Source organism: Sorex fumeus, unplaced genomic scaffold, assembly GCF_029834395.1.
Source record: "Sorex fumeus unplaced genomic scaffold, SorFum_2.1 ptg000003l, whole genome shotgun sequence".
Taxonomy (NCBI): domain Eukaryota; kingdom Metazoa; phylum Chordata; class Mammalia; order Eulipotyphla; family Soricidae; genus Sorex; species Sorex fumeus.
In genome coordinates, this window is record NW_026606060.1 from 55189981 (window position 1) to 55207349 (window position 17369).

Sequence of the window (17369 nt, forward strand, 5' to 3'; positions counted from 1 at the left end):
GTTGTTCATCGATTTGCTCGAGCGGGCCCAGTAACGTCTCCATCGTGAGACTTGTTGTTACTGTGTTTTGGCATATTGAATACATCATGGGTAGCTTGCCAGGTTCTGCCGTGTGGGCAAGATACTCTCAGTAGCTTGCCGGGCTCTCCGAGAGGGGCGGAGGAATCGAACTCGAGTCGGCCATGTTGACTGTGTGCAAGGCAAATGCCTTACCGCTGTGCTATCGCTCCAGCCCCTCTATAACTGTAAGTGAGGCAAAAGGGGAATAATGAGAGAGAAATTCGATCATTTGAAGGAATGATTTTATAAAGTCTGAGGTGACTGTCTTATCAAACTATGCTTCCTTGTTCAGCTTTTTGTTTTTTATAATTCTGACACAGTGGGAAAAAAATCATTGTAAGTGTATGATAAAAGACATCCATTTATAGTTGCTCTCCTAAGATTAGGAGAGCAAGTTTAAGAAACATGGGGGCGGGGGGGCCACTGGAGCAATAGCACAGCAGGTAGGGCATTTGCCTTGCACGCGTCTGACCCGGGTTCAATTCCCAGCATCCCATATGGTCCCCCAAGCACCACCAGGAATAATTCCTGAGTTCAGAGCCAGGAGCATTGCTGGGTGTCACACAAAAAGAAAAAAAAAGAAAAGAAAAAAAAAGAAACATAGGGGTAGCATTTGGTAGGAAAGACAAAGCTGAAAGATAAGGATGAAACTGGAAGAATTTGCCTTGGGGAAAGTAATTTGGAGACTTACGGTTCTGCAGAGTCTGAAGCATTGGTAGAAAACAAGGCAAAGAGGAGTAAGCTAAGAATTGAATGAGGAAGCCTGTCTTTCCCCATAATGAGGCAGAATCTCGGAGTCTACTGTGTCAGGCCTGGTCCCTGAGCTCTTTAAATTCACTAGAATTCATGTGGCTGCTATTTGCAAACCAGCTCAACCCCTAAAACCTCCCATTTGAGCTCACATGGCACAGATTCCCCAAAGGGTCATTGCTCCCTGTGATTGCCTCATTTCTGTCCCAGCTGACCTCTGCTAACTCCCAGCTTCACTGAGATAGGACTGGCATACATCCTTCTGTCAGTTTAATAGTGTAACAGACAAACTTACTGTAAAATAATCACTGCCAAAGGTTTTCAGTACTATTATATCACATATGAGCAATAGAGAAAAATGAGAATTTTTCTTGTTGCTGTTGTTTTTCTTTTTGGGTCACACTTGGAGATCCTCAGGGGTTACTCCTGGCTCTGCACTCAGAAATTACTCCTGGTTGTGCTTGGGGGACCATATGTGATGCCGGGGATCAACCCAGGTCAGCTGCATGCAAGGCAAAGAATGAGATTTTTTTAACCTTTGGACTGAAGATATGGCTCAGCAGGCTAATAGTGCATGCAGGAGGCTCAGGTTCGATTCCTAGAACCACATGGTTCCCTGAACACCCCTGGGAGTAACTCCAGATCAATTCACTGGAATCAGCCTCTGAGGATCACCTGGTGTGAACCAAGAACCATATACAAGATTTTATTTCTTCTCTGCACTGTAGCACTGTCCTCCCGTTGTTCATCTAGTGGGTCTAGTAATGTCTCCATCGTGAGACTTGTTACTGTGTTTGGCATATTGAATACGTCACGAATAGCTTGCTAGGTTTTGCTGTGTGGGCAAGATACTCTCAGTAGCTTTCCAAGCTCTCCGAAAGGGGCAGAGGAATCGAACCTGGCTTGGCCGGGCTGGTTGCGTGCAAGGAAAATGCCCTACCGTTAGTCTTTTAATACTTTTAATACACAGAAAATTTTAGTTTTTTAATACTTGTACATAATAAACAGTCATGTGGACTATTACTACCCTGTGTTATATGACATGTTGGGTCTTATTTATTTAGCTCTTTGTAGTTTTTTAAAATTTTTTTAAAATTTTATTTTCAAAGAGTTGTTCACAGTATTTCATTACATTCAGTATTTCAATACCAATCCCACCACCATTACACCTTTCCACCACCATTATTTTGACTTTCCTTACCACTACCCAGGGCTGGAGTGATAGCACAGCGGGTAGGGCGTTTGCCTTACAAGCGGCCAACATGGCCAACCCGAGTTCGATTCCTCCGCCCCTCTCGGAGAGCCCGGCAAGCTACCGAGAGTATTTGATATGCCAGACACAGTAACAACAAAGTCTCCAATGGAGACATTACTGGGCCCGCTTGAGCAAATCGACGATCAACGGGAGGGCCTTTACCTTTTACCACTACCCAAGACTGCCCCAAAGGCAATTGTTAAATAATTTATTTTGTGTTGCTTGCTATGAATAATTGACTAAAAATGATCCAAAAAGTTTTCCTTAGAAGAAAGTGTGTGAAAATTGTTGTATCTCATCTTGGAACCATTAAATCCCATTAACATATTGTTAGAGTTTGATTCTTGTGTGCTTATATGTCACTGTCACTGTCACTGTCCTCCTGTTGTTCATCGATTTGCTCGAGCGGGCCCAGTAGCGTCTCCATTGGAGACTTAGTTGTTACTGTGTTTGGCATATCGAATACATCACGGGTAGCTTGCCAGGCTCTGCCGTGCGGGCACGATACTCTTGGTAGCTTGCTGGGCTCTCCGAGAGGGGCGGAGGAATTGAACTCGGTCGGCCATGTTGGCTGCGTGCAAGGCAAACGCCCTACCGCTGTGCTATCGCTCCAGCCCCATATATATATATATATATATACACATATATAAAAATATATATATACATTTATATACATACATATATAACGGGTCTCATTCCCCTGACCCTGAAAGAGCCTCTAATATGGCACCATCGGGAAGGAGGAGTAAGGAGAGACTGCTAAAATCTCAGGGTTGGGATGAATGGAGACGTTACTGGCAAATTGACGAACAACAGATGACAACGATACAGTGATACAGTGATACACACACACATACACACACACACACATACACACACATATATTATATATTATCAATATTGGTTGTCTTCTATTTTACACCCCATCAAATGTGAATGCTACTCTTGGTATATCAGTGGCGTAATTATATGAGATGTTGCGTGCGGCAGCCGCGTGCTGCTGGAATTCTAAAATTTTTTCATAGGGTGCTAGAACTGGAAGTTCATACCTTTTTGATCACCCTCACCCAACTTTTACCCCCTACTACCCACAAATCCTATCTATTTTTCTTTTAGGTTGTTGGTTTTTTAATTATAGAAGGGCCAGAAAGGTAGTACAGAGTATCAGGATCTTTCCTTACCCACCAGTGTTGAGTTTTATCCCCAACACTACAGAAAGTCACCTGAGCACCACCAGAACAGATCGCTGAGCACAAAACCAGGAGCAAGCATTAAGCACCACCGAACGTATCTTAAAAAAAAATCTTGATTGTGGATCCCATCTCTAAGTGAGCTCATGCAGTCTTTGTCTGATTTCACTTAACATAATGTTCTCAAAGGTCCTGTCCTCTTAAAATTAATGACATTTCCCCACACAGCAGGTAGGGTGTTCGCCTTACAAGCGGCCAACATGGCCGACCCGAGTTCGATTCCTCCGCCCCTCTCGGAGAGCCCGGCAAGCTACCGAGAGTATTCGATATGCCAGACTCAGTAACAACAGTCTCCAATGGAGACGTTACTGGGCCCGCTCGAGCAAATCGACGATCAACGGGAGGGCCTTTACCTTTACCTTTTACCTCACTTTTGATTCTGCTCTTTTCTTTTGTTGTTTTTATTGCTGAGATGAAATGAGATTGCATACTTATTTGTGGTACTCAAACACAGTTACATTCCAGTGCTCATCAGGGGGTATGTAATTCTTACGATATGGTGCTTGCACACATATCGTGCTTGCTGTGTGTTGGAGGTCACACACTTTATTGTGGTGCCAGGGATACAAATAATAATGAAGAGCTAAGCTAGAATCTGACTGGGAACAGGGTGTTTTATGCAGATAAATTTATGGCCTGGTGCCTGCTAAGCTGAAACTCTACCAATTGGGCTATCTCCAGGCCTCTTCTCATTTTTATAGCTGAAAACATTATATAGTTTATACCCCAACATCCATATAAGTTTTAGTAAAGTTTGCTCTGTATCTGGGCTGGGGCGATAGCATAGCGGACAGGGCGTTTTCCTTGCATGCAGCCCACGCGGCCCACCTGTGCCCTCTGCCCCTCTCAGAGAGCCCGGCAAGATACAGAGAGTACCTTGCCCACAGGCAAAGCCTGGCAAGCTCCCCATGACATATTCGATATGCCAAACACAGTAACAACCAGTTTCACTATGGAGATTATACTGGGCCTGCTGGAGTAAATCGATGAACAACAGGACAGTGCTACAGTGCTCTGTATCTGTAAAGAATGTCATCAGAATTTTGATGGGGATTGCATAAAATCTGTATAATATTTTAGATAGGATGATCATTCTGACAATGCTAATTCTTCCAATTTATGAATTTGGGATGTTTTTCTATTTCTTTTCTCCTCCTCATCTCCTCCTCGTCCTCCTCCTCCCCCCTTCTCCTCCTTTTTCTTTTTCCTCCTCCTTCTCATTCTCCTCCATTTTTTTTTAATTTGAATCACCATGGGATACACAGTTGCTCATGATTGGGTTTAAGTCATACAATGATCTAACATTCCTCCCTTGATTAGTGTATATTTGTCACTACTAATGTCCCCATTTTCCCTCCTGCCAAACCCCCACCCCCATCTCCTGGGCCTGGCCTGCCTCATAAACATGTTGAGCTTTGTCTGTAGAGATATTTCACGTATTGATTAATTCTAATTATTTTATAAGTTTTGATAATACTCTAATTGTTATAATTTCATTTAATTCTTTTTAAGATTTAATTTTTGTGTATGAAAAGAATGATTTTTACATGTTGAAGTAGATTTTTTGATTACATATACTAATACTTGGTGAAGTTTTTAGGGTTTGGGTATATAAAATAGCATAATCTAAAGATACATAGAATTCTACTTTTGCTTTCGCATTCTTTTGCTTTCTTTTCTTTTCCCTTGCCTGGTTGGTCTGGCTAAGATTTTCAGTACAATGTTAAATAAGAGTGAGGAAGTGGGGATACTTTTTAAATGTTGATCTTAGAGGAAGTGATTATAGGTTTTACCACTCAGCACGGTAATAGCTGTGGGTCAACATAAACGGCCTTTATTATGTTGAGTATATGCCTTTTGTACCTATTTTGTTAACTTTCAATGCTAAGTTTTTGTTAATTATTTTCTGCATTTTGATTTTTCCCATTAATTTTGTCAGCAAGAATAGACTTGATCAGAGAGTATGCTTCATATGATTTCAAATTTTTTTTGAATTTGCTAACTTGATGTCTAGTGTATGGTTTATTCTAGGAAATGTCCGTGTGCACTTGAAAAGAACCATATTTCACCACATTTTTATGGCAGATTTTATGACCTCTTTTTTAAAAAAAAATTGGGTGTGATCATTATGTGAAACATTTAAAAGCACTGTGCCTCTGACACTATAAAGGGGTAAAAATATACGAAGTAGTGAAAATTATGCAGTGAAATATGGCATTCATATTCTGCTTTGAAGAACATTGAAATTCTCTATAGGTCTTTACAATAAGTTGGTCTGCAATGTTTTTCAAATCATCCATTCATTAATTTTCTATAGGATTATCAGATCATAATTATCCACTGTTGAGACTGAAATATTAATGTTCTTAACTTTTGTACTGCTCTTTATTTTTATGTAATCATTTTCCCTTTTGTCTCTTAGTTTTTGCTTTTCATATTGAAGTGTTTTCATATTAGGAGCATAAATACTAACAAGTTCTGTATCTTCTTAATGACATAATCTCCTTACCATTATATAGGGATCTCTTACCATATTTAATTTAAAGTAGATTTTATTTATTGTGAGTAAATTATAAATTAATATTGGATTGAAATATCTTATTGTATCCCTTTGTTTTCAGTCTGTACATACATTTAAGGAAAAACGAGGATCTCTTAAGCATCACTCATTTAATTTTGTTTATATCTACTCAGCCATTCTATGTATTTTATAGTCATTGGTAAGATAAGGGCTAACTATTGCAATTCTGTTCATTGTTTTCTGATTGCTTTGCATATCTATAAATTCTTTTTGAAGATTCTTGTTTCTATTCTATTTTTTCATTTTGTGTGTTTTGGTATCTTTTGCTATTAGTATGTTTTGACATCTTTACCATTTTCTTGTGTAATTACGGTAAGTTTTTTCTTTATGGCTAAGTGAAACTTAAATATACTATAATACCCAATTTCAAACTCATACCAATTTTACTAAAGCTAAAATAAATAGCTACTGAAAATTTTAAATGTCTAAGCCAAGATTCTGTATGAAAATTTCTAAACAGAAATTAATTGGGAAACTTTAGAAGAACTTAATACTGAAGGATTTGCAGACAAATCAGAAGAAGGCTACATGTCCATTGAACTGTCCTGTGGCCATGGAAAAAAATTAGTCTACAGCAAATTAGTCTAAATAAAATCATTATTAGTCTAAAAAAGCTAGAATAATTAATGGAGAGGAATGAATGTCACAAAAACTACCAAAACCTAAAAAAAAAAAATACTTGAGGCAAATGAGTAGTGTTTGCTTTCAATACAGTATGGGACAAGTTCCCTTAAGGATTATCTAAGGGAATCTATGAAATTAATCTCACTGTATACTCATTAAAAGCTGAAAATTTAGTGACTACTTATAGATTGTTAAGTACACATGTAAACATATCTTCCAAGTGGAACAAATAATCTAAACTATTTTATCTCGGAGAGCCCGGCAAGCTACCGAGAGTATTCGATATGCCAGACACAGTAACAACAAAGTCTCCAATGGAGACGTTACTGGGCCCGCTCGAGCAAATCGACGATCAACGGGAGGGCCTTTACCTTTACCTTTACCTATTTTATGGCACAATTTACGTTATTCAACTTTATACCTAACCCATCATTCTTATCTGAACAGTTTCTTGTTAAAATGTCTATAATTATTCTAGCCATCTAGATGTTCTTTGAGCCATTTATTACATAATGCTGATTTTTGGGTCATTAAAAATGCTTGAATAGGTAATAGCATCAGTCACTTTATTATTATTTAAAATTGTGTTTTATTATTTGATTGAAAATATAATTTTATACAATATAAATACATATATTCCTTTCAAAAGTTGACTATATTTCACAAATAATTTGTCAAGATAAGAGATTACCATCAGTAAAATCCACCTATGAGACCAGTATGAATAATAAATTGTTCCATAGAAAAAGTGTTATTTTACTTTATGAACTCTGACAAATGCATTACCTCTTATTTTAAATGCTTGAATAAAAAATTACTTAATTATGTAATATTCATCCACTAATTACCTAATGAGAGAAAATTTGGACCAAGTGTCATTTATGGGTATTGATGATGAAAGACTTTTGTGTGGCTTATATATTAACAAGCTTTGAGTAATCCAGTATCATTTACTGAAAGTGACAAGTTTAGTTTTGTTAAATGAGTACATATTACATGTTGGCTCTGTTGGCTCAGATTTTTTCAGATAAAACTTTGCTCTATAATAATTAAATTCAAATAGAAACTTTGCCTTTTTCACCTTGAATTTTTCTTACTTTGTTTTCCATTATGTCTGATTCTTAGCTTTTGTAAAAAAAGGACTTGCAAAAAATTAGTAAAACTTGTAAAGATATTTCTCATATTATTGCCGTTTTATAACTTTGTATTTTTATATTATTAAAATTAAGAAGAAATATCTGAAGCAAAATTTCTACTTTGTATTTAATACAAATCAAACATTCAGTGAGGGCATTATGGTGGTTCTCTAAAATTAAAATTTCACCTATAATGTTTCTGATTATATAGATTTCTAAGTTTTTTTTAAAAAAAGTTAATGGAGACTATATACATAATAAAGTAAAAGTATATTAGATTGTACATGGCATGAATAACTATTAGAAAAAATTATTGTAAATATTGCACACACAGTTTATTCCAAATTCCTATCCTTTTTTCATGCTTTTTCCTCTAAGTCCTTTTTCTAAGTACTTTTTCCTCTAAGTCCTTAATCTTCCTTGTTAGAGAAGTTCATCTGATGAGAGTTTGCATTTTCAAGCACTTATTTCTTTAGTTCCTAAATAGTAAAAGAAAACAAAGAAAAATTAAGACATCTCTCTAATCTACTAAAGGGAAAGAATTAATATTTTAATTATAACTATTTGAATATCATGAATATTAATGACAAGGTTGTTCTTAGCAACATTTAAAAACGTTATGACCTTAAAATAAGTTTAGAAATAGTTTAGAAATATTGTGGTAATATATGACCACTGGGTATATAACATAAAGTAAAAATTGTATGATCTGCTTTTTATATATGACAAATTTCTAGTTTCACATTTAAATTGTCCACCTCAGGTACCAATTATACTTTACTTACAAAGTATAATTTTTTATCTACAAAGATAATCTAAAAAACATTGCTAAAACTATAATTTTTAAGTAGTTAAAACTACTAAGAAGACACAAGGGTGTTTTTAATTATGGTGAGAACAGGCTCAACAAACAAACTTATGCAGACAATAGATGTTGCTTTCTCTATGCCGACATTAGAATTTTACTGTTTATACTTTACCAGAAGCACAAGGAACAGTATACTCCTTAATGGTGATTTCATCTGAAACACAAATGGGTGACCAAGAGTAAGAAAGTCTGTAGTGGGTCATGCATAGTTATTTGTAAATAAGCTATGTTAATTAAGAACGTATGAATCACATTTATGGAGTCAGTAAAAAAAAATGCTTCTTTATTAACCCTTCATCTTTAATGTAGGGAAATCAGAGAAAATTGTACCTTGATTCAGAACCACTGGAAAATTTTGTGACACAGTATAATTTTTCTTTCATAATTATATTTTATCATTTGAATTTTACCTTTCCATATAAACTTCCCTGAATCTAAAAACTTTAACACTACTATAATGCTGTGTTTTTATGTCAAAGTGGAAGAAATTCTTGATATATTAGAACACTTTTTAGATTTTTGTGACACAAATCAAGACAGAAGTCAAATGTGAGCCATTCACAATGTGAAGTGTTTATTCCTATATTTCTGGAATCATTCAGTCTTGAACAAGCATTGTTCGATGAATTTAGACTAAGGTGGTCACCTTAATGCTTCATAATGAATTTATTAAAAAATCTGTTTAAGCTTATTTGGGGCATATGAGAGGTTAATATACAACCATAAATTCACTTTTTTCTTGCTGTAAGAGAATGTAGATGTAGAATTTTTTTATTGAGGTAAATATTGGCTTATAATATTTGGTAGTTTTCAATTGTTATTATATATCAGTATCTGTATATACTTCAACAAGAACACAACTTAAGCTGTTTTCCTCCTTTTAAGCATTTAAAAATGGGGGGTGCTTTACCCAGAAGTGTTCAGGGCTTAATCCTGGCTCTGTATCAAGGAACCACTCCTGGCAGGGCTCAGGGAATCATACGGGTTGCCAATGACAGAGGCTTGGTCAGCTGTGTGCATGGCAAGCGCCCTACCCACTATACTATTGCTCAGGACTATTTTGAATGATTTTGACCCATTTTACCCACCCCAATTCCCTTTCCACTGTGATAATAGTCTTGTAGTTCTAAACATTATTTTTCTTTCATTTGGTTCATTTTATTTCCATCCCTCCTTTTATCCCTTCCTCTCTTTCTCTCTCATTCCCTCTCCCTATCTCTCTTTTCTTCTCACTCTTCCTTTCTCCCTTCCTCCCTCCCTTCCTTCCTCCCTCCCTCCCTCCCTCCCTCCCTCCCTCCCTCCCTCCCTCCCTCCCTCCCTCCCTTCCTTCCTTCCTTCCTTCCTTCCTTCCTTCCTTCCTTCCTTCCTTCCTCCATTTCTTTCTCTTTCTCCCTCCGTTTCTTCCTTCATTCCTTCTTCTTTCTGTCTTTAACTTTGTTTATCTCTGTGTGCTCAGAGCTCTGTAAGACTTTGAGCTTAGGGATTACTCCTGGCATTCTTTGGGGACCATGTATGGTGCTGGGGATCAAACCCATGTCTACCACATGCAAGGAAGTGCCCTACCTGTGGTACTATCTCTTGGCTTCATTTGCTTTGTTCTGGAGCGATAGCACAGTGGGTAGGGCGTTCGCCTTACAAGCGGCCAACATGGCCGACCCGAGTTCAATTCCTCCGCCCCTCTCGGCCCAGCAAGCTACCGAGAGTATTTGATATGCCAAACACAGTAACAACAAAGTCTCCAATGGAGATGTTACTGGGCCCGCTCTAGCAAATTGACGATCAACGGGAGGGCCTTTACCTTTACCTTACCTTACCTTTTGTTATACCACAAATCAGTGAAATCATACGATGTTTGTCTTTATCTGACTTATTTCACTAAACATTACCCTCTGACAGTTGGATTTTGTCTTTTTTGTTGTAATATATACAGTTGAGTATTATGTGTACATATGTCATGTTTCTTATCTCAAATTGTGGACTTTTGTTTTAATTAGGTGAATATTAAGTTAATAATTTTATTTCTTTCTAAAACCTGCCATACCTGACTATCACTCACCTGTCTCATAATAATCATAGGCTTTTACAGTAGCTGGCTTCAAGTTCTCTACTTGAATATCTTGTTCCACTGAGAAGGAGAAATTCACGACTTCACTGGTTAACTGGAGAGAGAGGAAAATTAAATTGGAATCAAAAGTTTGCTTAGTTATTAGTTATCCTCCTATCTTAGCAAGGCATTATTAAATCCTTTGGTTTGCCAAATCCTATGAAAAGAATAGGACGTGTTGAAACTACATAACATACTCAAGGACAGATAAAGAAAAGGCAAAAGGGAGATTTTATGGACAGCCACATAGTCAAGTGAACCCTGTTAGTAGTCCCGGCTTCATTTTGTTCTGTGACTGTTTTCTTCACCCTCTTCTTTATATGTGAAACAACAGCCTTTATTTGTAAACTGAATTGTTTTTAAACTGTAGGAAAACTCTAGGAGTTCTTGCAGCAGTATCATAGTCACTGAGGAGAATCTTACCTTTTCAAAATAAATCAGGACATGGTTGGTGTTCACTTCAGTTCTTTGAATTTGAGGCATTTCTTGCAGCTGTTGACCAAGATTTTAATTATGTTATGTATATATTTTATAATAATAATACTATCTCTTTGTAAATAGAGGTAACGTAGTCTCTGTTAAATCCTTATTATCTAACAAGCCGCCTACCCATTGTAGTAGCGCCCTGGCCCCTGTGATTTACCTTTTTCACCGATGCTTTCACAGGTATGAATCCTGATACCATCTTCACATCAACAATGACCATGTTGGAGCTGGGCTGTTTCCCAGTGTAGCTATGAAGTCAATGCATAAGACAATACATTCAAACAAAACCACTTATAGTTCCTTTAATATGGGAATCATCTCTTTCTCTTGGGGAGTGTGGGAGGGCATATTCAGTGATACAGGGCTCACTTCTATCTGTGCTTAGGGGATCATATGGGGTACTGGGGATTGAAATTGGGTATGACATATGCAAGGCAAGTGTCCTTTGCCACTCTATTCTCTCTCCTGCTCCAAGACATCTCTTTCATTTTTAGTGCTCCGTATTTTAACTACCACTCAGCTTCTCCATCTACTCTTGCTTCTGCCATGACCATTTGTGAAATTTATTATTATGAGTCTGTAAGTACGGTAGTAGCACATTCTCAATGTCAATGCTTTTTACTAAGAATGAACGAACATTTCTTGTCAAATACTTCAAGAACCTTGTAATCAATTTTATATAGCACTGGACAATGAAGTTCCTTGCACAAAGATCAATTTTACCAAAACCTATAAAAGATCATATAGTAGTTGGGATTTACCTAATGTTAATGTGAATCTGAATTTTCTTGTGGGCATTTATTCCATCACAATTCTTAGGGACTGTATCAACCATGAGAGTGAAGGGACCATTTCCTTCTTTCTTAGGCACGATGTTATATCTCAGTGTTCTCTGAAACAAACGGAAATAGTAATTTATCTTTCACCCGCACAGTTGGTCCTTTCAAGATGATTCATAATTTCCCTTAGCACAAACATTGTTTTTTTCTATTGCATTCCAATTATGAGTTTTGAGACATTCTCTCACATTTGCAGCATTGCTAAGCCCCAGCAGTCTCACCTGGAGGTACACGCATCCTGTCCCCGATACCACTGTTGTGTATTCCCCTGGAATCTCTGGCAACCGGATCTGCTGCAGCAAAAGGCGGTTGGCTTTGTTTACTTGGAATTTTTCAGAGAAAGACCTGGAATTCTTGACCATCACGGTAACATCTTTCTCCCCAGTAGCATAAACTGCTGCCCCATATTTGGAAAGGGCTTGAAGAGCTACCACAGTATCCTGAAAAAAAAAAATAGGAACAAAATTAACAGGAGAGCAAAGTAGCAAACTCTTCATGGTTGTAAACTGTATCAATTCAATTCTGTCTCTGTCACTTAACCATAAACATGGTTTATGAATTGGATTTCAGTTCTCTTTTTATTATTTCTAGGGGATGGGAGATGAGGAAGCTATCTCATCAAGTAGTTTACAGTGTACCTAAGGAAATAAGACTCAGAATCTTGACCCAGAGTAGAGGTTGCTTCGGTAATTTTATGTTTCATTATTTGTTGGTGAAATTCAGAGTAGGGGATGGAGTGTTAGTACAGTGGGTAGGTCATTTGCCTTGGGCTCAGCTGACCCAAGTTTGATCCCTAAAATCCAATATAGTTCCCTGAGCACAACCAGGAGTGATTTCTGAGTGCAGAGCCAGAAGTAAACCCTGAACACCGCCTGGTGTACACCTCATCCCCCATACCCCTCACCCAAAAAGAAGAAAATTTCAGAGCATGAAGAAAAAATTGAGTTGAAGTGTATGCAAACAGCAGAGAAAGTTATATCTCTGAATAACAATAATAATAAAGGTTAATAGAGGCAGAAGTGAGACTTTTGGGAGCACTATGGTGAGAAATATTCTAAGAAAAAACAGAGAAAGGAAAGTGATCCAGTATTTGTGGAGAAATCCGCATAATTCAAGGGGAGTACTCTTATTTACTAGGAAAAGAAATAACTTTGGGTAAAATAATAAAACATTTTAGTCTGTGAAAAAAATTACTTTTCTGGAATGTAATCTGATGAAAATAGTGCTTGAGGAAAATAGATTTACTTTACAGTTGAAGAATTAATACTAGAGAAAATTTAAGAGCCTACAGATGACAATAAATGAGATCACCACCTGGTTATGGAGAAATGGAGAATGTATAAACTAGAAACAACCAATTCTAGAATATGGTTGTGTGCCTATATACATATTTGTTCAATTTGTCTTTCTGGGGTCACACAGACCTGAGTGGAGGAGAAGCCCCCATGGGGATTTTGTTGCTTGATGATCCATTTCACAATACGTGATGCCACAGTCAGGTCTCTCGTTGATGGGGCAGGCTGGACAGTAAGGTAAGCAAGTAGCAAGTAAGATGTCATCTCCACGTCAACAGACGGAGCCCGGGGTTCATAATAGAGTGGGCTTGGTTCTTGACGTTTCCCAGGACGTTCCCAGTGAATTGAGTCATCTTGAAATGCAAAAAGATAACATTCCAAGCTTAAGAGATTGGTTTCAAATTTTAATTTATAAATGATCATGATATGAGAGCCCACCTAGTGAGCTAATTCAAATGAAGTATTACATGATTGTCTTCTATAATCTCCTATCAAGCATACTTGGCAACAGAGTAAATAAAATTTCTATCAAATCACAATGTATCTTTGTTCGTAATGTATTTGAACATTATGGTTCAAATACTTGTGTGATATTTTGAAGTTAGGTTGTAGAGAATCTATAAACCATAAGTGGATGAAAAGGTCCAAGATATTAGGAACATTGAAGTGGTAGATCACTGTTAATTATTCTTATAACCATTATAATAGCCCATAAAATAATGTAACATTACCACCATAGGTATGATCTCAGGAGATCTTCTCTCTTTTGATTATGTGAAATTTGGGGAAATAAATTTTATAGTCGCATGTCTTACCATCTGTCACAGCCTGTCTCTCTAAGGACCGAAGTAGCTCATTTCGCCTGATCTGGTTTCCTGCTAGTGCAAAGGCATAGGCCAATAATGCCTTGGTATACATAAGATTCCTTCGGTTATTTGAGATTGACCTCCAGGTTGTTTCCAAGCAGAAAAGAGCATTGCGGACAACTGGGTGCTATGAAGAAGGGGAAAGGATGTCTTAAGAAAACAGTAGGAGGTTAATGAATGATCCCTAGACTAATCCCACATTTATAGTCCCAATGTGCCTGGGAAGCATCACAGTTCTGACCAGAGACTAATTTGTTCTATGGCTTCAAAAAGGATTGGGTTCTTTAAGTGCCAGTGAAATATACCAAAATTAATAACATAAAAGCTATAAGTCATTTTCCTTAGAGATTCATAGCATTATGGTTTTTATTTCCCATGTACGTACAGTGACAGGCAGTGGCATCTCCAGCAGAGCAATGGTGATATAGGCAGAGAGCGTGACCTCATCATCCACACCACCCTGTAAGGATCCAAGATGGAGATGCTCAAACATTCCAACATTCACTGCTGGATAAGCTAATTGTGACATTCATTTGGGCATCCTCAGTAAAAAATACCTTTTATTATGAAAAACTATTGACCACCTGCCCTAATCTCCCTCTGTCTTCTTCCACCTTAAAATATTTGAATTGGTGACTTGAATGTGTGAATACTTGAATGTGCAAATTCCACAAGTCACATTTACTCATTTTTAGTAACATTTATTTTTTAGACACTACTTTTTAAATTCAATAAAAATTTATTGTTAGATTTAAAGTGTTTTAAGGTCTAGCATCCTTCCTTAAAGATGTCACCAGGACCTTAAAAATCAGAAGCAGCTTCATGGTTTCTATCTATCATAACTTCAGGGACTAAAACAAAACAAATGGTCTCACCTTCATGGCATTATGCAACAGTGATCCAGAGCGTTGGAAACAACCATTTGCCTTTTGCTTTTGTGAGAGCCATGTAAAGGAGGTGGTGATGTGTGAGTTCTCCACATAGATGTAGGCCTGGGCTTGAACAAAAGACTTGAGCACAAAGGCGGTGAGCCTGTCCAGCAAAGAGAGTTGAGACATGAGGGCTATTTTCCTTTGAAGCTCACCTTGTACATTGCATCCAGATATTGGTCTTTACAATTTAGTGGAGAAAATTATTGCAAGGATGGTGACTTTAAATTGATGGCAAAATAAATCTTAAGAGGAACGTTGTATGACTAAAACCCGTCATGAGCAGCTTTGTAATGATGTATCTCGTGGTGATTCAATTAAAAAAAAACTTTAAAACAAAAGAGTTGAGTACTATCTTGTTTACCCAGTAAGCATCTACAGATTTCTCTTCTAAAAATATTCTACTTTACTAGTTTTTCATAATTGCTCCTTTTTTTTTCTTGTGAAACGTTTATTGGAACCTTCAATATCTCCCACACCAAAACTGGCATTTTCTGAATTATTTTACATCATAGTTTTGAACTATTTTCTTCTTATCCTACCCTTACGTGGTAGAGAAATACTTTCTTCCTGTCACTTCACTTTATGACACTCTGTCTTATATTTCCATTTTCAGAGGATTCCTTACTTCACTGTTACATATTGTATCATCAGAGCAGGTGAACTTTCTTCGATAAAATGCAGATATGACTAGTAGTTATGACAAACATAGAGAACTTTAAACGATAATATATGTCAATGAAATTCAAACATCAGAGAAAAACTATTTCCAGAAATTTGGAATATTTATATAACTACATAAATAAAATAGAAATAATTATCTTACCAAGTATTTCCCTGACTTCCGCCATTATCCTCTCCAAAGGCACTGTACGAACCATCACTGTGCTTATAATTCAATTGCCTTTGGTACCCTGAACAGAAAGTTTTCATAGATTTAGAAGTAGAGGGACAAGAGTTAATAAGTCTTTTCTCTTAAATTGAGTTATAGAATCATAGTCAATTATTGTTTTATTAAGATGACACTAAGACCTCAAAATTTCATTGATTTTTATGGTTTGCAATAAGACTTTCATTGCTTATTATGGCAACATGATTATTAAATATTTTTAAAAAGTATGCTGATTTGAATTAAACTGAAGAATATGTTTACTAAATCAGAGTTCCTCTTTGTGTGGGTCATCTCTTACCACTGACAAGGTGACTTGTGGCTTTGGCCTTGATCTTCTCTGTCAACTGTCCTGTCTGAGTCAGATAGTTCAGGACATAAATGTTAGGGACAAAAAGGACCATATTCTGCTCTCCACAACCAAAGGGCATCTGGAGAAGATTCTGAAGATTTGTCACTGCAGACCCGAGCATATCCCCTAATGAATGAAAGATACAAAAAAGAAATCAGGGGATCTTAGAATTGACTTGTGTTGGGATAGGAAAATCTATTGATCTATGACAGGAAGTCAAATTACATAAAAGGGAGGACAGGAAATAATGAAGTGGAGAAAATTAAGAAATCAAAAAGTAAAACAGAAAAAAAGGTAGATGTCTTAAGGATAGAAAAATGGGGAAGAAAAGGAATGACAGAACATTATTTTATGATGTTTTTCCTGATAAGTCACTTGATTGGGAAATGCCCAACTCTTCAAATTAGTTTGATAGTTTATATCTAGTCAATCCCTTGATATGAAGGTAAAGATAAGGGACTTCTCTTACTTTTTAAAAGTATGTCAAGCTACAAAATATAGCACAACCTCTCATCAATTCCCTTTCTGTCTAGTGCACAACCTAATCTTTCGCTCAGTGCTCTTTCTCTCAGTTCAGTATCTAGAGCCAGGAGCTTCTGTAACTACAAGTGATAATGAATTGGAATTATGGAAACAAATTGCTGCTTCCTTTTGAGGTCGAGACTCACCCAAAACTGAGTATGTTGCCCTGGCGGATCCTTCAACCACATTTGAAGGAACTTTCAGTGACAACTTATCAGTCACTTCGTTTCCTAGTGAAAGAAAACAAATGTATATTAGGGAAGAAAATAAGAATAAAGTTTGATTTTTTCTGAATTTTTTCTTTCTATAGGATCAAGATCTTGCTTCTCATTTCTTTAAGTCATTATGTATCTCCTCATTGCAATCCAAGATTCTCTTAAAGCAATGACTCATATCACACGAAAACTCTTATGATATATATATATATATGTGCTAAATTTCTATAGTTTTCTTTAAAAGTAATTATATGATAGCATTATCTACTCATTTTGGTTGCTTATTTATTTTATAATTAGTGTTTTATTTTAATTACACAAATTCCATAGACATGCGTTAAGTACATT

General features: G+C 36.7%; 2 protein-coding genes across 2 annotated transcripts in view; both read right to left on the bottom strand.

The window, feature by feature from the left end:
- LOC130026554 (pregnancy zone protein-like) overlaps positions 1–887 on the bottom strand; it is a 51015-nt gene extending 50128 nt beyond the window's left edge. The window contains exon 1 of the mRNA XM_056117411.1: positions 752–887. Within this exon, the coding sequence (XP_055973386.1) occupies positions 752–837 (86 nt within the window). The 5' untranslated portion in view covers positions 838–887. The remainder of the gene's footprint in view (positions 1–751) is intronic.
- Positions 888–7075: 6188 nt separating this feature from the next.
- LOC130026543 (pregnancy zone protein-like) overlaps positions 7076–17369 on the bottom strand; it is a 52111-nt gene continuing 41817 nt past the window's right edge. Inside the window, exons 25-38 of the mRNA XM_056117406.1 lie at positions 16953–17036; positions 16234–16410; positions 15870–15957; positions 14990–15146; positions 14500–14574; positions 14064–14241; positions 13378–13601; positions 12175–12393; positions 11876–12006; positions 11272–11362; positions 11052–11120; positions 10581–10683; positions 8637–8678; positions 7076–8135 (exon numbers count right to left, since the gene is read on the bottom strand). Coding sequence (XP_055973381.1) covers positions 8113–8135; positions 8637–8678; positions 10581–10683; positions 11052–11120; positions 11272–11362; positions 11876–12006; positions 12175–12393; positions 13378–13601; positions 14064–14241; positions 14500–14574; positions 14990–15146; positions 15870–15957; positions 16234–16410; positions 16953–17036 — 1661 coding nt within the window. The 3' untranslated portion in view covers positions 7076–8112. The remainder of the gene's footprint in view (positions 8136–8636; positions 8679–10580; positions 10684–11051; positions 11121–11271; positions 11363–11875; positions 12007–12174; positions 12394–13377; positions 13602–14063; positions 14242–14499; positions 14575–14989; positions 15147–15869; positions 15958–16233; positions 16411–16952; positions 17037–17369) is intronic.